General features: G+C 47.2%; 1 protein-coding gene across 1 annotated transcript in view; it reads right to left on the bottom strand.

Annotated features, from left to right (window-relative positions):
• Positions 1-25,935, bottom strand: part of LOC133361687 (zinc finger protein 850-like) — a 51,396-nt gene extending 25,461 nt beyond the window's left edge. The window contains exons 1-7 of the mRNA XM_061580674.1: positions 25,826-25,935; positions 25,463-25,529; positions 16,755-18,029; positions 6,512-7,949; positions 3,165-3,228; positions 2,792-2,858; positions 888-1,899 (exon numbers count right to left, since the gene is read on the bottom strand). Of these exons, the coding sequence (XP_061436658.1) occupies positions 888-1,899; positions 2,792-2,858; positions 3,165-3,228; positions 6,512-7,949; positions 16,755-18,001 (3,828 nt within the window). The 5' untranslated portion in view covers positions 18,002-18,029; positions 25,463-25,529; positions 25,826-25,935. The remainder of the gene's footprint in view (positions 1-887; positions 1,900-2,791; positions 2,859-3,164; positions 3,229-6,511; positions 7,950-16,754; positions 18,030-25,462; positions 25,530-25,825) is intronic.
• Between the last annotated feature and the right edge of the window lie 306 nt (positions 25,936-26,241).

Raw genomic sequence — 26,241 nt, 5'->3', positions numbered from 1 at the left:
TACAAACTCCACAACTAAGATGCCACATCAACCACCGCCCCCTACTGACAGGCTCTTGTCCACATGCAGGTCGGTGTAGGGCCACCTCCTTGTGCCACACAGGGGCAGCTGCTACTTGGGGATGCTCTTCGAGTGTTTGAGACGAGATACGATACAAAACCACAAGTTGCTGAGGCGATTAAGCAAGCACCATGTAAATGCAATTATGATTACATAGCAAATGCTTGGGAGCTTATTGGCTCTCACTCCTGGTTAGATATCTACACAACCCACAGGTCCACAAAGACTGGCCGCTCTTACCCTGCAGGTTGAACCTAGGAATTGTGCGTTCAACTTCACATTCTTGTCATTAAAGGCCTGTGACAAAGGTGCGTCTATTGGAGCGACATAATCTCAAGCTACACATCTACCGGGTCTACATTTGACGTTGTATTGTTACAGAGGAAGTCCACCCACACCTCAACTTCCACAAACTGCTGGGAGTTGCCTCGCTCTGCCTCACAGTCAGAATTCTCCTCCTGCTTCATGTTGCCTCTATCGATGTGAAGGTCTGATTTTGGAGTTAAATCTTCATCTTCACATTTTACCTTCACTTCTTCGCTCTTGACCAACACTTCTTCAGATTTCACCTTCACCTCTTCATATTTCACATTGATACCTTTAAAAGTGTCCAAGCTGGGCTTTTCTTCCAGTTCTTGTTTAATGAGGGATGGGCTCATTGCGGCACTTTGACTTTCACAAGCTGATTTCAGACTCCACTCCTTCTGGATCTTCTGATGCTTGTGTGTTCTCTGGTGTGCGTGAAGATTTGATGCAAGTGCAAACGTCTTCCTGCAAGGAGTGCACCTGAAGGGGTTCTCTCCCGTGTGTGTTCTCTGGTGTGCTACAAGACGAGATGAACGTGCAAACGCCTTCCCACACACACTGCACTTGAGAGGTTTCTCTCCCGTGTGTGTTCTCTGGTGTTCTACAAGAGTAGATGACTGTGCAAACGCCTTCCCACACACACGGCATTTGAAGGGTTTCTCTCCTGTGTGCATTCTCTGGTGTATTCCAAGAGTAGATGACTGTGCAAACGCTTTCCCACAAACACTGCATTTGCAGGGTTTCTCTCCCGTGTGTGTTCTCTGGTGGTCTACAAGAGTAGATGAACGTGCAAACCCCTTCCCACACACATTGCACTTGAAGGATTTCTCTGCCGTGTGTGTTATCTGGTGTTTTCCAAGAGTAGATGACCGTGCAAACGCCTTCCCACACACACGGCACTTGAGAGGTTTCTCTCCCGTGTGTGTTCTCTGGTGTTCTATAAGAGTAGATGACTGTGCAAACGCCTTCCCACACACACTGCACTTGAAGGGTTTCTCTCCTGTGTGCGTTCTCTGGTGTGCTACAAGAGAAATTGAATGTGCAAATGCCTTCGCACACACACTGCACTTGAAGGGTTTCTCTCCCGTGTGTGTTCTCTGGTGCATTGCAAGAGTAGATGACTGTGCAAACGCCTTCCTACACACACTGCACTTGAAGGGTTTCTCTCCCGTGTGTGTTCTCTGGTGTATTACAAGAGAACATGAACGTGCAAATGCCTTCCCACACACACTGCACTTGAAGGGTTTCTCTCCCGTGTGTGTTCTCTGGTGTATTACAAGAGGACATGAACGTGCAAATGCCTTCCCACACACACTGCACTTGAAGGGTTTCTCTCCTGTGTGTGTTCTCTGGTGTTTTTGAAGAGCAGATGGATGTGAAAATGCCTTCCCACACACACTGCACTTGAAGGGTTTCTCTCTTGTGCGAGTTCCCTGGTGCCGCGTCAAATTTCCAGTACGATCCGTGCTGTATGCACCGAGCCGTGCAGAGTGCCTTTGCTCCATTAGATTAATTATGCAGAAGAAGTGACAGCTGCAGACAGAAAAAAAAATATCAACACCATCTACACGTCAGTATCGATGCACAGAGGAATGCATATATACACAGTCAAACGTCTATACATATTCATATATTCATGATATAGTGAAAAAGTGTCCCAAATTCATCACACGGGCTGTTATGGCACACAATGAGAAGGAACATGGTCACAAACATGCCTGGAAGCCCTCGTATCTTCAAAATGAATGTTAACCCAAAACTCCAAGCACACAATTTTGGCTGTCTGGCTACAAAATAAATATTTCTAAAAGCTAAATTCCACTGACATAGCAAAAGGTGTTGAAAATAAAACTAATAGTGTTATGCAGAAATGCATAAATTAATGTCCAATCGCAACTTAGAGGTGTGAAGCCAGCCAGGCTCACGATGTCCTTGCATGCTGGGATGAACAGATCTGACTTCAGCTGCATGTGTGTGCTGTGTTAACTTCCTGACGGTTTCCATTCTTACAAAGAGTTCCAGAGGAAAACAAAAACAAACTATTGTTTTGATATAACCTCCGTGTTCAAGAGTTAATAGACTTTACTGCAAACACACACTTGACGCTGTCACACACTGGCATGGTTAACAGGTGGTGGTGTGTCCAGACCCATGCCTGGCCACCTTTCTTCCGCTCAGTATTAATGCTTCCTTACTCCACCAAGTAATTCATTGAGGATCAATCAACACAGCCGAGGCTGCGTGTCTCTCTTATCTCCCCGTGGTGAAATGTTAACAACCTCTCCGACCCTGAAGCCTGCTGTATATTTGGAGTTTGCGTGCCTCTCTCTATCCCCGTGGTCGCGTGGATTTCCCTCCGGATCCTCCTGTTGTCCCCACTCCACATGCAAAGAGTCAACACCGCCACGCTGATGACAAGCCTCACCTTGTTGTTGTTGTGGGCAGGTCGCTTCTGAAAACAAGAGCGGTAGAGCAGCTAAAGCGGGCTTGGCCTGGTAAAATATGAAAAAAACTGCGTGAATATTTAAAGTAAAACAAAGTTACAAAGTAGTGAGCCAGGTCAAGACAAATTATCTTAAGCAAGAGAATTGAAGCAAATGCGATCAGGCGAGGGCAGGAGGCAAGGCCCCGCGTTGTAATATTCCACCTGGACATCGCTTCCATGCTCGCTGCTACTCAATTGACATCCCAACATGAGAGAGAGCGAAACTCTACCTCGGTAAACAACCACAACCACCACCACAACCACCACCACAAACACAACCACAAGAACCACAACCGCGACGAGAATTTCTCACCTCGGATTTCAGTGGACGGGCGGAGCGGAAACTTCCTGTTACCGCGTGACGTCACGCAGCAGGTGGTGACATGACGTCACTTGCTGGGTACGATACACTCCCCTCCCACAATGAGCGGCTCTGTTAACTTAAATGAATTATGTTAATGAGCCCGGCCCATACGTCGGAAGGGTGGGGCGCTGGTGCCAAACTCGTCGCAATAAACTCGCGACGGCTTTCACGAATATATTATGTTAATGAGCGGCCAGTAATTGGGCGTAGCTTTGCCCAAATAAGGATTGGCACTGGAACAGATATCGGCAGTGGTCGAACGGAGGTGACGTCACTCTCAAGAGCGCGATGGTCGGTAGTGGGTGACATGACGTCACTAGCAAGGTCTACTTCTGCGTGCGTTTGACGCCGATGAGGTCACGCTAAGCGGTGACGTCAGAGAGCGGGGTCAAAGTTCAAGTTTGTTGACAGAAGGGGAGCGGCAGTGTCGTGGTGAGCGCTGCGCTCCGCACCGACCAGCCGAGTTCCATTCCCGCTCGTGGCCAACACCGCCAGTGACGAGTCTCTGAACCGGTCCTGAGCCTCCCCTACATCGACTCAGCCTCAAACGAGGACCCGGTGCGGTGTGTAAACATCGCCACGAGGGAGACAAAGGTGACCGGGCGTGGTGCTGGCCACCCACCCCTCGTGTGCCGTCCCACCCTTATTAGGTGCTCGCTAACAGCACTTGCCCCTACAGTTTGTTAAGGCTATACGGGGGATCTTTGTGTTAGGTGCTCACGAACGCCGTGTTAGTTGTGCTGCGTATGACCTGTGCGTGAGAACGAGCTGTGTGTGTGAGTGAGCTGTGTGTGAGAGTGAGCTGTGTGTTTGAGTGAGCTGTGAGTGAGCTGTGTGTGTGAGTGAGTCAATGTGAGTGAGTGAGCTGTGTGAGTGAGCTGTGTGTGAGAGTGAGCTGTGTGTGTGAGTGAGCTGTGTGAGTGAGCTGTGTGTGAGAGTGAGCTGTGTGTGAGAGTGAGCTGAGTGTGAGTGAGCTGTGTGTGAGAGTGAGCTGTGTGTGAGTGTGAGCTGTGTGTGAGAGTGAGCTGTGTGTGAGCTCTGTGTGAGTAAGCTGTGTGTGAGAGTGAGCTGTGTGTAAGGGTGAGCTGTGTGTGTGAGAATGAGCTGTGTGAGTGTGAGTCAGTGTGAGTGAGCTGTGTGTGTGAGTCAATGTGAGTGAGTGAGCTGTGTGTGAGTGAGCTGTGAGTGAGTGAGCTGTGAGAGTGAGCTGTGTGTGAGTGAGCTGTGTGTGAGCTGTGTGTGAGCGAGCTGTAGACTTGAAGCTTTCGTGACTGCAAGGATTCATATTCTTAGGTTTTTTCGGTAAAGTCACGTAGGTAAAACATCAAAATTAATAAAAATAAAATAAAGATCACGACGTTTCAGAGGCAACACAAGTCTCCGTCATCAGGTGAGACCGTCACAGCCAGATTAGCTGCATCAAGTGAGGCAATGATTCAAGATGTAATCCCTTAAAAGCGAGTTGAGGGGGGAGGAGAGGGGGGGGGGAACTCATCTTTCCAATGATTACTAAGTTAGTAATCATTGGAAAGATGTTATTAACCACGCAAAAAAGACTTAATTACACTTTTTTTGGACCATCTTATCTGACAGGCACTATTTTACTTTACTTTACCGAGTGTTAACATCCCCAGTGTTTAACAGTACTCTCTTCATTGTTCAGCCAGCACTGGTATAAACAAGGGCATTTTCGTTCTTTTCTATGCATGTGTATCAGGCCTCCCCCTCCCCCCTCCCTGTCCAAGACGTTGGCGTGTGCAGCAGTTTGTCGCTTGCGCACAATCGCTTCCACGCCGTCGCCCACCCTTTTGGCCCCGCCCCCCCTCCCTTCCGATAGGTTCCATTCATTGGCTACCACATTCTGATGAGCCCCCCCCCCCTCTCCTCCCCCCTCAACTCGCTTTTAAGGGATTACATCTTGAATCATTGCCTCACTTGATGCAGCTAATCTGGCTGTGACGGTCCCACCTGATGACGGAGACTTGTGTTGCCTCCGAACGTCGTGATCTTTATTTTATTTTTATTAATTTTGATGTTTTACCTACGTGACTTTACCGAAAAAACCTAAGAATATGAGCGAGCTGTGTGAGAGTGAGCTGTGAGTAAGCTGTGTGTGTGAGCTGTGTGAGCTGTGTGAGTGAGCTGTGTATGTGAGCTGTGTGTGAGTGAGTCAGTGAGTGAGCTGTGTGTGAGTCAGTGTGAGGGAGCTGTGTGTGAGTGAGTCAGCGTGAGTCAGTGTGAGTGAGCTGTGTGAGCTGTTTGTGAGAGTGAGTCAGTATGAGTCAGTGTGAGTGAGCTGTGTATGAGTGAGCTGTGAGAAAGTCAGCTGTGTGTGAGTGAGCTGTGTGAGCTGTGTGAAAGTGAGCGTTGTGTGTGGGCCGAAATGAAGAGCCTTCTTTACGGATCTTAGGAAGACAATAGCACCTCTTTTTCCCACTTCAGCAGTTGCTTCTTGCTGTGGTTGTCCCACCTGATGACAGACGCTTGTGTTGAGCCCAAGACGTTGTGATTTAATTTATTTTTATTTTATACCTACGTGACTTTACCGAAAGAACCAAAGAGTATGGATACCTGCAGTCACGAAAACTAACATCACTTATTCAATGTTTGACCCTTATAGACAAAATCAGATAAGTATTCATTCTAAATTATTGAGTCATTTTAACCAAATTTAATTACTGCACTGAAATATGTTGCATCAGGTTACATCGAATTAACAAGAAGCTATTTAAAAAAATACACACCGTCTGCTTACCAGTATATGTACAACATACTATTGTGTCATTCAAAACGAGTAGGCCATTGCATGCTGGCGTCTGGGTCAAAATTGATGAAATTCTAAACATTACCAACAAACTCCACAACCAAGATGCCACATCAACCATTGCCCGCTACTGACAGGCTCTTGTCCACATGCAGGCCGGTGCAGGGCCACCGGTGCAGGGCCACCGGTGCAGGGCCACCGGTGCAGGGCCACCTCCTTGTGCCACACAGGGGCAGCTGCTACTTGGGGATGCTCTTCGAGTGTTTGAGACGAGATACGATAAAAAAAACTCAGAATTTCCGAGGCGATTAAGCAAGCACAATAAAAATGCAATTATGATAACATAGCAAAAGCTTGGGAGCGTATTGGCTATCGCTCCTGGTTAGAGATCTACGCAACCCACAGGTCCACAAAGACTGGCCGCTCTTACCCTGCAGGTTGCACCTAGAAATTGAGTTCAACTTCACATTCTTGTAAAGGCCTGTGACAAAGGTGCGTCTATTGGAGCGACATCGTCTCAGACTTACACATCTACCGGGTCTCCATTTGACTTTGTATTGTCTCGGAGAAAGTCCACCCACACCTCCACTTCCACCAACTGCTGGGAGTTGCCTTGCTCTGCCTCGCAGTGAGAATTATCCTCCTGCTTCACGTTGCCTCCATCGATGTGAAGGTCCGATTTTTGAGTTGACTCTTCATCTTCACATTTTACCTTCACTTCTTCGCTTTTCACCATCACTTCTTCATATTTCACCTCGATACCTTTAAAAGTGTCCAAGCTGGGATTTTCTTCCGGTTCTTGTTTCATGAGGGATGGGCTCATTGCGGCACTTTGACTTTCACAAGCGGATTTCAGACTCCACTCCTTGTGAATCTTCTGATGCTTGTGTGTTCTCTGGTGTCTTTGAAGATTTGATGACTGTGAAAACGTCTTCCCGCACACACTGCACCTGAAGGGTTTCTCTCCTGTGTGTGTTCTCTGGTGTTGTACAAGAGCAGATGACTGTGCAAACGCCTTCCCACACACACTGCACTTGAAGGGTTTCTCTCCTGTGTGCGTTCTCTGGTGTTGTACAAGAGCAAATGAAACTGTAAACGCCTTTCCACATACACTGCAATTGAAGGGTTTATCTCCCGTGTGTGTTCTCTGGTGTTCTACATGAGCAGATGACTGTGCAAACGCTTTCCCACACACACTGCACCTGAAGGGTTTTTCTCCTGTGTGTGTTCTCTGGTGTTGTACAAGAGCAGATGAAACTGTAAACGCCTTCCCACACACACTGCACTTGAAGGGTTTATGTCCCGTGTGAGTTCTCTGGTGTATTACAAGAGCAGATGAACGTGCAAACGCCTTCCCACACACACTGCACTGGAAGGGTTTATCTCCTGTGTGTGTTCTCTGGTGTGTTTTAAGAACAGATGACTGTGCAAACGCCTTCCCACACACACTGCACCTGAAGGGTTTCTCTCCAGTATGTGTTCTCTGGTGTGTTACAAGAGTAGATGAAATTGTAAACGCTATCCCACACACACTGCACCTGAAGGGTTTCTCTCCTGTGTGTGTTCTCTGATGTATTACAAGAGTAGATGAATGTGCAAACGCCTTCCCACACACACTGCACCTGAAGGGTTTCTCTCCTGTGTGTGTTCTGTGGTGTGCTCCAAGAGAAATTGAATGTGCAAATGCCTTCCCACACACACTGCACTTGAAGGATTTCTCTCCTGTGTGTGTTCTCTGGTGCATTACAATAGTAGATGACTGTGCAAACGCCTTTCCACACACACTGCACTTGAAGGGTTTCTCTCCCGTGTGTGTTCTCTGGTGTATTACAAGAGGAGATGAAAATGCAAATGCCTTCCCACACACACTGCACTTGAATGGTTTCTCTCTTGTGCGAGTTCTCTGGTGCCGTGTCAAATTTGCAGTACGATCCGTGCTGTATGCACCGAGCCTGCGCGGAGTGCCTTTGCTCCATTAGACTAATTCTGCAGAAGAAGTGACAGCTGCAGACAGAAAAAAAATAACACCATCTACACGTCAGTATCGATGCACAGAGGAATGCATATATACACAGTCAAACGTCTATATCTATTCATATATTCATGATATAGTGAAAAAGTGTCCCAAATTCATCACACGGGCTGTTATGGCACACAATGAGAAGGCAAATGGTCACAAACATGCCTGGAAGCCCTCTCTAAAACCATCGGCGGCAAGACCTCCCAGACTCTATGGTCTTCCCAAAATCCATAAAGAAGGCACCCCGCTACGACCCATCGTGTCGACGATAAACTCTCCTAAGTACAAACTGGCCCGTTTTCTATCAGATACTCTGCTCCCCTTCACAGGCAAGACCTCTTCGGCAGTACTCAACTCAACCCAATTGGTCTCTATGGTTAGAGAGATTGTACTATCTCCTGATGACATCCTCGTCAGCTTTGATGTAGTATCTTTGTTTACCAAAGTCCCAGTACCGGACACCCTAACAATAATTGAGGACTTAGTCCAACATGGATTGAATTCTGATGTACCTGCGCTAGTTAGGCATTGCCTCACCAACACCTATTTTACCTGGAATGGCACCTTCTACAAACAGAATGAGGTTCCCCCTATGGGCTCCCCCTTGTCACCAGTTATAGCCAACATGTTCATGGAAAAGTTTGAATCAGACGCCATCCAGACATCCACCCTGCATCCTTCCATGTGGAAGAGGTATGTGGATGACACTTTCGTCATCTGGCCACATGGCCTCCCAGCATTGAACCACTTCTTGGACCACATCAATTCTAGACACCCATCCATCAGATTCACCATGGAAGTGGAGAAAGACGGTAAAATACCATTCTTGGATATTCTGTTTGAGAGGAGGCCTGACGGATCCTTGGGACATTCTGTCTACAGGAAAGCCACCCACACAGATTCCTACTTGAAACCGCATTCCCACCACCACCCATCTCAAAAGAATTCTCTCATCAAAACGCTGTTGGGATACAGCAGTCCTCACAGAGGCTGTGACGTCGTACATCAGCTTCTGTGAGGACTGCTGTATTCCAACACGCACCAGGGTGAACTTCAACAACAACAAGCCCTGGTTCTCAGCAAAGCTCAGAAGGTTGAGGTTGGAGAAGGAGGAAGCGTTTAGGAGTGGGGATAGAGACCGATTCAAGGAGTTGAAGAACAGGTTTAGCAAGGCAGTGAGAGAGGATAAACGATTGTACTCAGAGAGACTAAAACACCAGTTCTCTGCTAACGACTCTGCTTCTGTCTGGAGAGGGCTCAGGCAGATAACCAACTACAAGCCCAGAGCCCCCCACACCACTAACGACTCCCGCCTAGCCAACGACCTGAACGAGTTCTACTGCAGATTTGAAAGACAATTGGACTGTCCTGAACTACCCCTTCCCACCCAAGAGGCCCCTATCCCACCCCACACTACAGAGACAATTATCTCCATTCAGGAGGGAGAAGTTAAAAACTTTTCAAGAGGCAGAACCCACACAAAGCAGCTGGGCCGGACTCTGTCTCTCCTTAGCCACCCTCAGGCACTGCGCGGACCAGCTGTCTCCAGTGTTCACCAACATCTTTACCACCTCCATGGAGACATGTCATGTACCAGCCTGTCTCAAGTCCTCCATCATCATTCCAGTGCCCAAAAAGCCAAGGCCAACAGGATTAAATGATTACAGACCCATCGCCCTTACCTCCGTGGTAATGAAGTCTTTTGAGCGTCTGGTCCTGGCACACCTCAAAGCCATCACAGACCCTCTACTGGACCCCCTTCAGTTTTCCTACAGAGCCAACAGGTCTGTGGATGACGCAGTTAACATGGCCCTCCACTTCACCCTACAGCATCTGGACTCCACAGCATCCTACGCCAGGATCCTGTTTGTGGACTTTAGCTCGGCTTTTAACACCATCATTCCTAGCCTGCTTCAGGACAAGCTCTCCCTGCTGAACATGCCAGACTCCACCTGCAGATGGATCACAGACTTCCTGTCTGACAGGAAGCAGTGTGTCAAACTGGGATCACAAGTTTCTGCCTCCAGGTCAATCAGCACCGGGTCTCCTCAGGGCTGTGTCCTTTCCCCTCTGCTATTCACCCTGTACACCAACAGCTGCACCTCCAGTCACCAATCCGTCAAACTCTTGAAGTTTGCGGACGACACCACCATCATTGGGCTAATCTCTGATGGGGATGAGTCTGACTATAGGAGGGAAGCTGACAACCTGGTGACCTGGTGTAGCCAGAACAACCTGGAGCTTAATGCTCTTAAGACCGTGGAGATGGTTGTGGACTTCAGGAAGAATACAGCCCCACTCACCCCCATCACCCTGTGCGACTCCCCAGTCACCAATGTTCAGTCCTTCCGCTTCATGGGCACTATTCTTTCCCAGGACCTCAAGTGGGAACTGAACATCAGCTCACTTATCAAGAGAGCTCAACAGAGAATGTACTTCCTATGGCAGCTGAAGAAATTTAATCTGCCAAAGACAATGATGGTGTGCTTCTATACAGCCATCATTGAGTCCATTCTCACCTCCTCCATCACCGTCTGGTACGCTGCTGCCACTGCCAAGGACAAGAGCAGACTGCAGCGTATCATCCGCACTGCTGAGAAGGTGATTGGCTGTAATCTACCAACCCTTGACGACCTGCACACTTTGAGGACCCTGAGGTGAGCAAGGAAGATTGCGGACAATTCCTCGCACCCTGGACACTCTCTGTTCCAGCTACTCCCCTCCGGCAGAAGGCTGCGGTCCATCAAGACCAAAACCTCACGTCACAAAAACAGTTTTTTCCCATCCGCTGTTGGCCTCCTCAACAAGGCCAAGGGCTTAAAATGACTTTTACACTTAAAATGACTGTTACACTTACTATACCATTTTATCTACATAATTACACCTTTCCATACTTACGTGTAATCTTATTTGTATTTTAAGATTGTTTAATACGGCTAATTAACATTTTACATTTCGCATTTTATAAGGTCTACTTATTCATAATTTTAAAGATTTTAGCCTTTTAGTATTACTTATACTTTGTAACGTTAGTATAGTTAGAGTGTATACATTTTATATAAGTTAAGATTCCTACTTGTTCAATGTATGCACCGTCCCGCCATAGTGAATTCCTTGTCTGTGCAAACTTACATGGCGATTAAAACCGTTTCTGATTCTGATTGATTGATTTTATACCACAGAGCCCATGGCGTTTCTGACCAACACCACCTGACCGGTGAATTAAGACATGTACATCGGGCCCTCAGGATGAACGGATACTCTGACCGCACTATCCGCCAAGCCGTTTCTCCCACCACACAGAAACAGCCACATGAAACTCCGACCAAAACTATCACGTTACCTTACATAGCAGGCGTGACCAAAAAGATCTCCAAAATTCTAAACAAACATAAGATCCAAGTCCGATTCAGTACAGTGCATAAAATCCGTGATCTGATTCCATCTGTGAAGGATGTCGTTCCTGACTTACAGTATCCTGGAGTCTATAAATTGTGTTGCATTTGTGGTGATTGCTACATTGGAGAAACGAAACGTCATGTTTCTGATCGTGTCCGCGAGCACAAGTCAGATCTGAAACACGGCAGAACTGATTCTTCGGCCGTTGCCGATCATTGCTACAACTCGGTGGGCTCTCATGAAATTGTCTTTTCCGAGACCAAGGTTCTCTGCAAACCTCCTGGCTACCATCAAAGGTTTGTACACGAGGCCATACAAATATACAAACACAGACATAATTTCAACCGTGATGATGGGTACAAACTTAGTAATCATTGGAAAGATGTTATCAACCACGCAAAAAAAACTTACATACACATTTTTGGACCATGTTATCTGACAAGCACTATTTTACTTTACTTTACCGAGTGTTAACATCCCCAGTGTTTAACAGTACTCTCTTCATTGTTCAGCCAGCACTGGTATAAACAAGGGCATTTTCGTTCTTTTCTATCATGTGTATCAACAGGTGCTTGTACACACACGTCAACGTACACTTACACCCCAAACTCTCTTTTGGCCTCCCCTCCCCATCTCTGTCCAATGCGTTGGCGTGTGCAGCAGTAGTTGCTTGCGCACAACCACGTCCACGCCGCCGCTCTCGTGTACCACGTTGTGCATTCTTTTGGCCTCGCCCCCCCTCCCCCTCCCGATGCGTTCTACTTGGCACTTCGTGCCGTCTTTAAGCCCCGCCCCCCCTCCCTCCCGATACGTTCCATTCATTGGCTACCACATTCTGATGAGCTCCCCCCCCCTCAACTTGCTTTTAAGGGATTACATCTTGAATCATTGCCTCACTTGATGCAGCGAATCTGGCTGTGACGGAGGCCACCTGATGACGGAGACTTGTGTTGCTTCCGAAACGTCGTGATTTTTATTTTATTTTACTTTTATTAATTTTAATGTTTTACCTACGTGACTTTACCGAAAACACCTAATACTATGAATCCAAGCACACAATTTTGGCTGTCTGGCTACAAAATAAATATTTCTAAAAGCTAAATTCCACTGACATAGCAAAAGGTGTTGAAAATAAAACTAATAGTGTTATGCAGAAATGCATAAATTAATGTCCAATCGCAACTTAGAGGTGTGAAGCCAGCCAGGCTCACGATGTCCTTGCATGCTGGGATGAACAGATCTGACTTCAGCTGCATGTGTGTGCTGTGTTAACTTCCTGACGGTTTCCATTCTTACAAAGAGTTCCAGAGGAAAACAAAAACAAACTATTGTTTTGATATAACCTCCGTGTTCAAGAGTTAATAGACTTTACTAGCAAACACACACTTGACGCTGTCACACACTGGCATGGTTAACAGGTGGTGGTGTGTCCAGACCCATGCCTGGCCACCTTTCTTCCGCTCAGTATTAATGCTTCCTTACTCCACCAAGTAATTCATTGAGGATCAATCAACACAGCCGATGCTGCGTGTCTCTCTTATCTCCCCGTGGTGAAATGTTAACAACCTCTCCGACCCTGAAGCCTGCTGTATATTTGGAGTTTGCGTGCCTCTCTCTATCCCCGTGGTCGCGTGGATTTCCCTCCGGATCCTCCTGTTGTCCCCACTCCACATGCAGAGAGTCAACACCGCCACGCTGATGACAAGCCTCACCTTGTTGTTGTTGTGGGCAGGTCGCTTCTGAAAACAAGAGCGGTAGAGCAGCTAAAGCGGGCTTGGCCTGGTAAAATATGAAAAGAACTGCGTGAATATTTAAAGTAAAACAAAGTTACAAAGTAGTGAGCCAGGTCAAGACAAATTATCTTAAGAGAATTGAAGCAAATGCGATCAGGCGAGGGCAGGAGGCAAGGCCCCGCGTTGTAATATTCCACCTGGACATCGCTTCCATGCTCGCTGCTACTCAATTGACATCCCTACGAGAGAGAGCGAGGCTCTACCTCGGTAAACAACCACCACAACCACAACCACCACCACAACCACAAGAACCACAACCGCGATGAGAATTTCTCACCTCGGATTTCAGTGGACGGGCGGAGCGGAAACTTCCTGTTACCGCGTGACGTCACGCAGCAGGTGGTGACATGACGTCACTTGCTGGGTACGATACACTCCCCTCACACAATGAGCGGCTCTGTTAACTTAAATGAATTATGTTAATGAGCCCGGCCCATACGTCGGAAGGGTGGGGCGCTGGTGCCAAACTCGTCGCAATAAACTCGCGACGGCTTTCACGAATATATTATGTTAATGAGCGGCCAGTAATTGGGCGTAGCTTTGCCCAAATAAGGATTGGCACTGGAACAGATATCGGCAGTGGCCGAACGGAGGTGACGTCACTCTCAAGAGCGCGATGGTCGGTAGTGGGTGACATGACGTCACTAGCAAGGTCTACTTCTGCGGGCGTTTGACGCCGATGAGGTCACGCTAAGCGGTGACGTCAGAGAGCGGGGTCAAAGTTCAAGTTTGTTGACAGAAGGGGAGCGGCAGTGTCGTGGTGAGCGCTGCGCTCCGCACCGACCAGCCGAGTTCCATTCCCGCTCGTGGCCAACACCGCCAGTGACGAGTCTCTGAACCGGTCCTGAGCCTCCCCTACGTCGACTCAGCCTCAAACGAGGACCCGGTGCGGTGTGTAAACATCGCCACGAGGGAGACAAAGGTGACCGGGCGTGGTGCTGGCCACCCACCCCTCGTGTGCCGTCCCACCCTTATTAGGTGCTCGCTAACAGCACTTGCCCCTACAGTTTGTTAAGGCTATACGGGGGATCTTTGTGTTAGGTGCTCACGAACGGCGTGTGCGGCGGCGTGTGAGTTGTGCTGCGTGAGTATAACTGTATAACCTGTGTGTGAGTGAGCTGTGTGTGAGTGAGCTGTGTGTGAGTGAGCTGTGTGTGAGAGTGAGCTGTGAGTGAGCTGTGTGTGAGAGTGAGCTGTGAGTGAGCTGTGTGTGTGAGTCAGTGTGAGTGAGCTGTGTGAGAGTGAGCTGTGTGTGTATGAGTGAGTCAGGTGTGAGTGAGCTGTGTGTATGAGTGAGCTGCATGTGAGAGTGAGCTGTGTGAGTGAGCTGTGTATGAGTGAGTCAGTGTGAGTGAGCTGTGTGTTTGAGTGAGCTGCATGTGAGAGTGAGCTGTGTGTGAGAGTGAGCTGTGTGTTTGAGTGAGCTGTGAGTGAGCTGTGTGTGAGTCAATGTGAGTGAGCTGTGTGTGAGTGAGCTGTGTGTGTGAGCTGTGTGTGAGAGTGAGCTGCGTGTGAGAGTGAGCTGTGTGAGTGAGCTGTAAGAGAGAATGAGCTGTGTGAGCTGCGTGTGAGTGTGAGTCAGTGCGAGTGAGCTGTGTGTGTGAGTCAGTGTCAGTGAGCTGTGTGAGTGAGCTGTGTGTGAGAGTGAGCTGTGTGTGAGTGATCTGTGTGTAAGAGAGAATGAGCTGTGTGTGAGCTGCGTGCGAGTGTGTGTGTCAGTGTGAGTGAGCTGTGTGTGCGAGTCAGTGCGAGTCAGTGTGAGCTGTGTATGTGTGTGAGCAAGCTGTGTGAGAGTGAGCTGTGTGTGTGAAAGAATGAGCTGTGTGAGCTGCGTGTGAGAGTGCGTGATTCAGTGTGAGCTGTGTGAGTCAGTGTGAGTGAGCTGTTTGCGAGTGAGCTGTGTGCGAGTGAGCTGTGTGCGAGTGAGCTGTGTGCGAGTGAGCTGTGTGTGAGTCAGTGTGAATCAGTGTGAGTGAGCTGTGTGTGAGAGTGAGCTGTGAGAGTGAGCTGTGTGTGAGTGAGCTGTGTGTGTGAGCTTTGTGTGTGCGAGTTGTGAGAGAATGAGCTGTGTGCGAGCTGCATGAGTGTGAATCAGTGCGAGTGAGCTGTGTGAGTGAGCTGTGTGAGGGTGAGCTGTGTCAGTGTGAGCTGTGGGAGTCAGTGTGAGCTGTAAGCTGTGTCAGTGTGAGCTGCGTGTGTGTCAGTGTGAGTGAGCTGTGTGTGAACGAGCTGTGTGAGCAAGCTGTGTGTGAGCGAGCTGTGTGTGAGCGAGCTGTGTGAGCTGTTTGTGAGTTGTGCGAGTGAGCTGTGTATGTGAGTGAGCTGTGTGAGTGAGCTGTGTGTGAGCTGTGTGAGTCAGTGTGAGCGAGCTGTGAGCTGGGTGTGAGAGTGAACAGTGAGTGAGCTGTGTGAGAGAATGAGCTGTGAGAGTGTGAGTCAGTGTGAGTCGGCTGTGTGAGAGAATGAGCTGTGAGAGTGTGAGTCAGTGTGAGTGAGCTGTGTGTGAGTCAGTGTGAGTGAGCTGTGTGAGCTGTTTGTGAGAGTGAGTCAGTATGAGTCAGTGTGAGTGAGCTGTGTATGAGTGAGCTGTGAGAAAGTCAGCTGTGTGTGAGCGAGCTGTGTGAGCTGTGTGAAAAGTGAGCTTTGTGTGTGGGCCGAAATGAAGAGCCTTCTTTACGCATCTTAGGAAGACAATAGCACCTCTTTTGCCCACTTCAGCAGATGCTTCTTGCTGTGGTTGTCCCACCTGATGACGGACGCTTGTGTTGAGCCCAAGACGTTGTGATTTAATTTATTTTTATTTTATACCTACGTGACTTTACCGAAAGAACCAAAGAGTATGGATACCTGCAGTCACGAAAACTTCAAATCTAACATCACTTATTCAATGTTTGACCCTTATAGACAAAATCAGATAAGTATTCATTCTAAATTATTGAGTCATTTTGACCAAATTTAATTACTGCACTGAAATATGCTGCATCAGGTTACATCGAATTAACAAGAAGCTATTTAAAAAAATACACACCGTCTGCTTACCAGTATATGTACAACATACTATTGTGTCATTCAAAACGAGTAGGCCATTGCATGCTGGCGTCTGGGTCAAAATTGATGAAATTCTAAACATTACCAACAAACTCCACAACCAAGATGCCACATCAACCATTGCCCGCTACTGACAGGCTCTTGTCCACATGCAGGCCGGTGCAGGGCCGCCGGTGCAGGGCCACCGGTGCAGGGCCACCTCCTTGTGCCACACAGGGGCAGCTGCTACTTGGGGATGCTCTTCGAGTGTTTGAGACGAGATACGATAAAAAAAACTTAGCATTTCCGAGGCGATTAAGCAAGCACAATAAAAATGCAATTATGATAACATAGCAAAAGCTTGGGAGCTTATTGGCTATCGCTCCTGGTTAGAGATCTACGCAAGCCCACAGGTCCACAAAGACTGGCCGCTCTTACCCTGCAGGTTGCACCTAGAAATTGAGTTCAACTTCACATTCTTGTAATTAAAGGCCTGTGACAAAGGTGCGTCTATTGGAGCGACATTGTCTCAGACTTACACCACTACCGGGTCTCCATTTGACTTTGTATTGTCTCGGAGAAAGTCCACCCACACCTCCACTTCCACCAACTGCTGGGAGTTGCCTTGCTCTGCCTCGCAGTGAGAATTATCCTCCTGCTTCACGTTGCCTCCATCGATGTGAAGGTCCGATTTTTGAGTTGACTCTTCATCTTCACATTTTACCTTCACTTCTTCGCTTTTCACCATCACTTCTTCATATTTCACCTTCACCTCTTCATATTTCACCTCGATACCTTTAAAAGTGTCCAAGCTGGGATTTTCTTCCGGTTCTTGTTTCATGAGGGATGGGCTCATTGCGGCACTTTGACTTTCACAAGCGGATTTCAGACTCCACTCCTTGTGAATCTTCAGATGCTTGTGTGTTCTCTGGTGTCTTTGAAGATTTGATGACTGTGAAAACGTCTTCCCGCACACACTGCACCTGAAGGGTTTCTCTCCTGTGTGTGTTCTCTGGTGTTGTACAAGAGCAGATGACTGTGCAAACGCCTTCCCACACACACTGCACTTGAAGGGTTTCTCTCCTGTGTGCATTCTCTGGTGTGCTACAAGAGAAATTGAATGTGCAAATGCCTTCCCACACACACTGCACTTGAAGGGTTTCTCTCCCGTGTGTGTTCTCTGGTGCATTACAAGAGTAGATGACTGTGCAAACGCCTTCCCACACACACTGCACTTGAAGGGTTTCTCTCCTGTGTGTGTTCTCTGGTGTATTGCAATAGGAGATGAACGTACAAATGCCTTCCCACACACACTGCACTTGAAGGGTTTCTCTCCTGTGTGCATTCTCTGGTGTGCTACAAGAGAAACTGAATGTGCATATGCCTTCCCACACACACTGCACTTGAAAGGTTTCTCTTCCGTGTGTGTTCTCTGGTGTTCTACAAGAGTAGATGACTCTGCAAATGCCTTCCCACACACACTGCACTTGAAGGGTTTCTCTCCTGTGTGTGTTCTCTTGTGTATTACAAGAGAAGATGAATGTGCAAATGCCTTCCCACACACACTGCACTTGAAGGGTTTCTCTCCCGTGTGTGTTCTCTGGTGTATTACAAGAAGAGATGAATATGCAAATGCCTTCCCACACACACTGCACTTGAAGCGTTTCTCTCCTGTGCGAGTTCTCTGGTGCCGTGTCAAATTTCCAGTACGATCCGTGCTGTATGCACGCTGGTCACATTGTTGCCTTTTTGCACCGAGCTGTGCCGAGTGCCTTTGCTCCATCAGACAAATTCTGCAGAGGAAGTGACAGCTGCAGACAGAAAAAAAATATCAACACCATCTACACGTCAGTATTGATGCACAGAGGAATGCATATATACAGTCACACGTGTATATACTTATTCATATATTCATGATATAGTGAAAAAGTGTCCCAAATTCCTCACACAGGCTGTTATGGCACACAATGAGAGGGCAAATGGTCACAAACATGCCTGGAAGCCCTCGTATCTTCAAAATGAATGTTAACCCAAAACTCCGAGCACACAATTTCGGCTGTCTGGCTCCAAAAGGAATATCATAGGGTGTTGAGAATAATACTATTTGTGTTATTTGTGTTATGCAGAAATGCATAAATTAATGTTCAATCGCAACTTAGAGGTGTGAAGCCAGGCACAGATGTCCTTGAATGCTGGGATGAACAGTTCCAACATCAGCTGCATGTGTGCTGTGATAACTTCCTGACTCCATTCGTACAAGGAGTTCCAGAGGAAAATAAAAACAAACTACTATTTTGATACAACCTCCATGCTCAATAGAGTTAATAGACATTACTGCAAATACAAACTTGACACTGTCCCACACTCATAGGCAGAGCCAGGATTTTCAAGTAGGGGGGGCAACCCCTCCAGCAATGAAAAATGATAGGAGTTGTTAGTATGTAAGGAGTTGTTATTAAGCAAGGACTTATCCCATGCTTTTTATTCGAAGCGTGTGATCGGCATGGCGCTCGCTGAAGGTGTTTGCCTTTAGGGAAGTCGTGTACTGTATACGCAACTGCGCACAATTCTGAGTCGCTTGCAACTGCTTTGCCGTTACTTATTGCCAATTATGGACTCAGACCGTTGTCCTCTCTTAGAGTACCTGGCACGTAATATGCCACACGGTGGCAGTGGGGGTCGCAAAATGCCGATTTATCTATATATATAAAATCGCAAATCTGTCTGTCTGTCTGTGTGTCGCCGGACCATCCGCAGTTTCATTGGATGGCGGCTGCCCCTGGCAACGGGTAGCGACGCATTCGCTGCGGGGTGGACGCCATTTTTTATTCCCGTTAAAAATATGCGCACGCATTAACACGCGACTCTGAGGTAAGTTCATCAAAGTTTCACGTCCTCTTCACTCCCCCCCCACCTCAATGTGTGCAATTACTATTATAGGGTCGGTAGATAATAAAATTATAGCGATTAGACAGTATTATTGTAGCGCGGGGGGGGGGGAACGGCACCCGTACCCAGCCTCAGCCGGGTGGGCAATTTAGGCGAGGCCGGAGGCTCTGCACGCTACTAGGCCTCGACACCCACCACGCGACTCTGAGGTAAATTCATCAAAGTTTCACGTCCTCTTCACTCCCCCCCCCACCACAATGTGTGCAATTACTATTATAGGGTCGGTAGATAATAAAATTATAGCGATTAGACAGTATTATTGTAGCGCGGGGGGGGGGGGGGGGTGGGCGGGGGGGGGGGGTGGGCAATCTAGGCGAGGCCGGAGGCTCTGCACGGTACTAGGCCTCGACACCCCACCCGTGTCAAGCGACGACTTTGTGGTATAAACTCGATATACCCAACGTTGCCCGGGGGGAAAATACATTTAAAATCTTCTGACAACTTTCAAACATTACATAACAATGAAATCTGTGTATATATGTAAGGTTATTAAGAAATATATTTTTCACCCGGGCAACGCCGGGTACTTATGCTAGTCTATATATAAAATGAAAATGTGTGGATACGTGTGTCTTTTCGAAATGTTTAGCATAGTTCCCAACATGCAACACACTTGAAATTTGGCATGTGGGTAGGTTCCATACTATACACAATGTAAAAAGCATAATAATAGACTTTTGTATTTTGGGGGGGGGGAATGACCATGAAGTGTGTGGCGTCAACCCGCAACACACCTGAGTTAAGCGCTCTGCAATGCATAGAGCTGTTAACAGCGTGCCGGGAGATTTTAGGTGGCGTTTCGCTCCTGGCCGATGAGGCCATTGGCTTCTCGGAGTTCAACAGTGGCGGCTCCTGCAAAATCTCTCAGGGGGGGCAAATGTCTGGATGATTGATAAGGATAAGGTCCACCCATGCAATGAATACATTTACAGCTTAAGAATGTAAAGGCAACTTCACTTCTTTAATATTAATGAAAAATAAAGTGACTCTTACAATACATCTTGTTTGTTTATATACTCACCATTAAAACAAACCACTCAAGTTTATTTTATTAAAGATTCCACTAGGTGGCGATAAATTATATTGTTGGATGAAACGTGCTTACGTATGATGACGTTAGCACGTATGATGACGTAAGCAGTGCATGCCCTCCCGGAAGCCATAGAGAATGCATTGCAGCGCCCCCGTTCGAAAAAAAACATCTTTGAATGTAAGTCTATGGGGCCACTCGGGGCGATTCTCAGCCGGAGTGAAATCGCCCAAAAAGAGGCGGTACTCCACAGAACGTGACATGACGCTGATTGGACTATATCCAGAGGCTGACAGTGACGGCTAGCGTGACTCTGTGGTTGAATGACATTGGTGGTGCGTCGCCCAATCGCCCTAATGAAGAAACCGCCCCTGGAGTTCAATACATATCCGTGCAAAGAACGGGTACAACTGCTATCTTAAACAACTACGCTGGTTTGGTCGTCTGCGTGCGTATCTGGACGTTAATTTATTTACGGACCCGCCCAAACAGCTCGCTCTGATTCGATGAAAATAAAACAGCCGACAAAAAGCCACAGCTCACTTTGATTCGATAAAAATAAATAATTAACACGCCTTGAAGAGAGCGATAGCATATGTTTGGCAAGGTCTGCGCCGCAGTGCTGCAGTGCACTGTGGGCGCCGACCCTGCGCTGTGTGAGTGTGGTGTGTAAGCAAGTGTGCGAATGGTAGTTACGCTAATATTACGTTTATTTATGTAAAAAATGGGTGCTGCGTGCTGCGATTAGTGGAGTCCCCAAACAACTTTACCTTACGAGTAGGCAGGGGTCGCTATACAGTGAGTCTTAGCGGACTGAGCTGCCAGCTTCACCTGCCGGGACCACGGCCAGTTGCGTAGCGCCCCCTATAGTTTCGCCCATGGGTCAATACCCCCATGGGGCAACCGAGCTGACTGATTCATGGGTACAATGGGTACTATCCGGCTTATTACCATTATTATGTATTGACGTTCATCACGTCTCCATGGACGGCATGCTGCTGCTGGTAAGGGCATGTGTTGCATAATATGCAGCATGTGTCCGCGTATCATGTTTGCCACGGATGCAGTTGGCATTACTGTACATTTTTCATGTTTTGGAGTGCCAATCCCATGCACTTTGAAATGTAATACACTGTCTAAAAAGGTTGCAGCCCGCCCCCCGCCGCTGTCACTCTCTGGCCGTTGCACAAGCCATATCGGAATTTGCGACATGCTAAAACAATGAGTACAGTGTGACACCACCCGGGTAACTCCCGGGATCAAAATGGGCATTGGAAAGTGATCGCTTTATTGAGATGATTATGGTACTACCACAGGGTATTGTGAACGCTTCAGGAGGAGGAGAGGTCTGGATTTGTAAGTCTCACAGTACCGGTAAGAAGCGCCGGGTGGGGGATGCCCTCCACTGGGGTACAAATTTTGTCATTATTAGTATACGATCATGCAATGTTTCTATCTGCAAGCTGCCATAACTTAAACGATCCCCGTTATTGTTCGATTGAGAAATGGAGTGACCCACACCTCTGATACCATATGTGAGGAACCCAAAAATCTGATGCATACGTACAACACCCACAATGGGAATACATAAACGTAAACACACCAACAAAATACATTTTAATATAAGAAAAAAAATAGGTGGCCCCATAGCGCATCTGTCTGTGTGTGTACATAAAGACGGAGGATGCAGGGGCCAACCTGTGTGCGATCGGAACGGTGCAATTGCTGACCAATGTCACTGTGGATGGCGCACATGCTGACGCACACCGGAGCTGTGTCTTTGCGATGCAAGGGCATGGTGGATGGTGGAGCGCATATGGATGGTGCGTTACGAATAAAATAAAACAAACCGCTGGAAGCAGCCATGCGAGCAGGCTACCTTGGGAGCGATCGCGAATGGGTTGCGTGTCTGGAAGAAGCCTCGCTCTTTCAGATGCCGTACCAGCTTCGTCAACTCTTCGCTACGATACTGCTGTATTCCATGCCAGCAGATACGAAGGCTCTCTGGGATAAATTCTATGACGAATTGGCTCGCGATTACGAGTACCAGTACCGCCAGCTGACCAACAAAGAAGAAATGGTAAATCTTCTTGGTTCTTTCGGTAAAGTCACGTAGAAGGGAAGTAATACAATAAAAAAAATTTAAACATAATAAAATAATTCTCACGACGTTTCGGCCACAACGCAAGCAACCGTCCTCAGGTGAAAACCAGGTCTGTCGAGGCGACAGCGTCTGAATGAAACAGCACACGTGCTTGGAGCATATATATAAGCTGGGTTGGAAGGGGGGGAAATGGCGACTTCACAATAAAATGTGCATATCAAGAGGAATTTAGCATATTTATGGGAAATGCAGGTATGTGATTTGTACTACTTATGCCCGTGCATTATGCATGATTAGCAGCATCAAAGGGAGGGGATATAGGAAATGCAGGTATGTGATTAGTACTACTTATGCCCGTGCATTATGCAGGATTAGCAGCATCAAAGGGAGGGGATATGGGAAATGCAGGTATGTGATTAGTACTATTTATACCCGTGCATTATGCAGGATTAGCAGCATCAAAGAAAATAAAAGAAATGGTAAAGTTCAAGACCCTTCACAGCCTCCACGAGTTCCTCACGGCAGGTGGGATCGCTCTGTCGGACTTTGACGACCTCCTGCAGCTTTCCGAGTACCCACACTTGGTCTTGGACTCGCTGCTTGAGAACAACCATATCCGCCGCGAATTGGACACGAAGGACTTCCCATTTCGACTTTGGTGCAAACAGTTCCCCATTGTCCCAGCCTTCGCGATGACCATCAACAAGGCGCAAGGGCAAACTGTTCACAACCTGGGATTATATCTACCAACGCCATGCTTCTCGCACGGCCAACTGTACGTGGCACTATCGCGAGTCACGGCAAGATCCAACATCAAGGCGCTTATTGAGGGACCTGACGACGAGGAGGAAGACGGAGTGTACACGAAGAATATCGTGTATCGCCAGATATATTTGAATAAATTTCGATTTAAAGCTTTCGTGACTGCAGGGATCCATCTTCTTGGTTCTTTCGGTAAAGTCACGTAGAAGGGAAGCAATAAAATAATAAAAATAAAAAATAATAAAATAAAATAATTCTCACGACGTTTCGGCTACAATGCAAGCAGCCGTCCTCAGGTGAAGAATGAGACACTACCAAGCTAGGAGCTTATATATACGCTGCGTTGGAGGTGCAAGAGCGCCTTAACAAAAAGAATGTGCATATGAAGAGGAATTTAGCATATTCATGGGAAATGCGTAGGAGGTGGGTGGGGGTTTCATAGTCATATTATGCCCATGCATTATGCAGGATCAACAGCACCAAGGTGGGGTGCAGTAGCATTAAACAAAGGAAAAGAATGTTAATAGTATGTAGCTGCAGTTACTAAACAACAATGTAGAAAACTAAAGTATAAACTACACAAAAAACTAAAGTATAAACTGCATAGCACCATCAGTATACTTACTATACTCTACAATAAGCTGAGTTACTAACAGCAAGTAATACATTACAATTCTACGTCGTAAAAATTATATAATATGCTTCCATCTAAACTTTATTCACTTACATCACACGAGCATACACCGTACTATATACTGCCATAGATAAACCCAACATTAAATTACATACTGTATTGCTATAAACCACATTTTAATATAACACTATGTATTATTCTACTCACCCTAATGTGTATCACACTGCTATATGTTTACTATACAATTGCGATACTATATATTACTTTGTACATTGTATTAAGCATATAAATGTTATACTATTTGTTATTATACGCTGTACCATTGACCGTCGTATCAATGGGTGAGTCATGGAGGGGAAACTTGCTGCGGAGCAAAGAATCCATTCCCTGCGGAGAATACAATGCCAGTGAGTGGAACGCGGTCTGAAAGTCACCATAAACGTGAACACAATCAGTTAAGATCCGAAATGGTTTATTACGTCCTGCCAATGATTGCTAAGCCAGAATCCATCTTCTCGGTTAAAATTGTCTCTGTGTTTGTATATGTGGATCGCCTCATGAACGAATCTCTCATGATAGCCAGATGGCTTGCAGAGAACCTCTGTCTTGGAGAAGTCAATGTCATGTGAGCCCATTGAGTTGTAACAGTGATCTGCCACGGCTGAGGTGTTTGTCCTACCGTGTTTCAAGTCCGCTTTATGTTCACGGATGCGGTCCGAGACATGTCGTTTGGTTTCCCCAATGTAACTGCTACCACAGAGGGAACTTAGTTTGTAGACGCCAGGGTACTGTATGTCTGGAACCACATCTTTTACAGACAGTACCAGATCACGGATTTTATGTACTGTGCTGAATCGGACCTGGATCTTGTGTTTAATCAGGATTTTGGAGATCTTTTTTGTGACCCCAGCAATGTAGGGTAAGGTGATGGTCTTGAAAGGCTCCTCAACAGGATTCTTCTTGATGGTTGGAGTGATGGCTTTGCGGATTGTGTAGTCGGAGTAACCATTAGCCTTAAGAGCTTGGCGTACGTGTTTGAGTTCACTGGCAATGTGTTCCTGGTCGAAGATGCATTGGGCTCTATGATATAGAGTCTTGATGAGAAGAATTCTCATCAAGACAACGCTGAGCTCTGGCATCATGAAATTTTCACAGCATTTACTGTCTGGAATTTCTAAGTGAACGCGACTATTTTCAGCTCACCTTGTCATTCCCTTACCGAGTGGCCAAATCGAGTTTACGTAGAAGTGGGTTAAGGTTGAATTGAGTGAAAATATCCGATTTAGGTAAATTGATTTGTTTTGGCTTTTTTCATTCTTTCAATAATAAAACATATTTCAGTGAAATAAGGGAATATTAAATGAATTCAAGACAAGAATCCAAGTCCCGGGCGAAGCCGGGTAGTGAAGCTAGTTACTATTAAACCCCAATGATCCAATCGAAATTTGGGATTTCGATCGGATCGTTGGGGGGCATGTGCCACCCCACCCCCACTGGCTTCACCACTGTCACACACTGGCATGGTTCACAGGTGGTGGTGTGTCTAGACCCACACCTGGCCACCTTCACCTGCTCAGTATTAATGCTTCCTCACTCTACCAAGTAATTCATTGAGGTACAATTAACATCGCCGAGGCTGCGTGTCTCTCTCTCCCCGTGGTTGCGTGGATTTCCTTCCCGATCCCCCGGTTTCCCCTCCACATGTAGCGAGTGAGCACCGCCACGCGTCTAGAGTCAACACCGCCACGCTGATGACAAGCCTCACCTTGTTGTTGTTGTGGGCAGGTCGCTTCTGAAAACAAGAGCGGTAGAGCAGCTAAAGCGGGCTTGGCCTGGTAAAATATAAAAAAAAACTGTGTCAATATTTAAAGTAAAACAAAGTTACAAAGTAGTTAGCCAGGTCAAGACAAATTATCTTAAGCAAGAGAATTGAAGCAAATGCGATCAGGCGAGGGCAGGAGGCAAGGCCCCGCGTTGTCAAGTTCCTACCTGGACATCGCTTTCATGCTCGCTGCTACTCAATTGACATCCCAACAAGAGAGAGCGCGAGGCTCTACCTCGGTAAACAACAACCATCACCATCAAAACAACCACAACCACCACCACAACCGCGATGAGAATTTCTCACCTCGGATTTCAGTGCACGGGCGGAACGGCAGCTTCCTGTTACCTCACTACGTCACGCGGCAGTAGGAGGTGACATGACGTCACTTGCGGGGTACGAAAACACTTTCCTCCCACAATGAGCGGTTTAATTTAAATAAATTATGCTAATGAGCCGCCCCATCTGTAGGAGGGGTGGGGCGCGGGTGACGGACTCGTCGCAATAAACTCGCGACGGCTTTCACGAATACGTTATGTTAATGAGCGGCCAGTCACCGGGCGGAGCTTTGCCCAAATAAAGATTGTCACTGGAACAGATATCGGCAGCGGCTGAGGGGAGGTGACGTCACTCTCAAGAGCGCGGTGGTCGGTAGTGGGTGACATGACGTCACTAGCGAGGTCGACTTCCCCGGGCGTTTGACGTTGATGAGGTCACGCTAA

Source organism: Lethenteron reissneri, unplaced genomic scaffold (genome assembly GCF_015708825.2).
Source record: "Lethenteron reissneri isolate LAM-NWPU_2019-01 unplaced genomic scaffold, ASM1570882v1 scaffold_120, whole genome shotgun sequence".
Taxonomy (NCBI): domain Eukaryota; kingdom Metazoa; phylum Chordata; class Hyperoartia; order Petromyzontiformes; family Petromyzontidae; genus Lethenteron; species Lethenteron reissneri.
The sequence above is the reverse complement of the archived record's forward strand: the minus strand, read 5'-3'. Positions and strand labels throughout refer to the sequence as shown.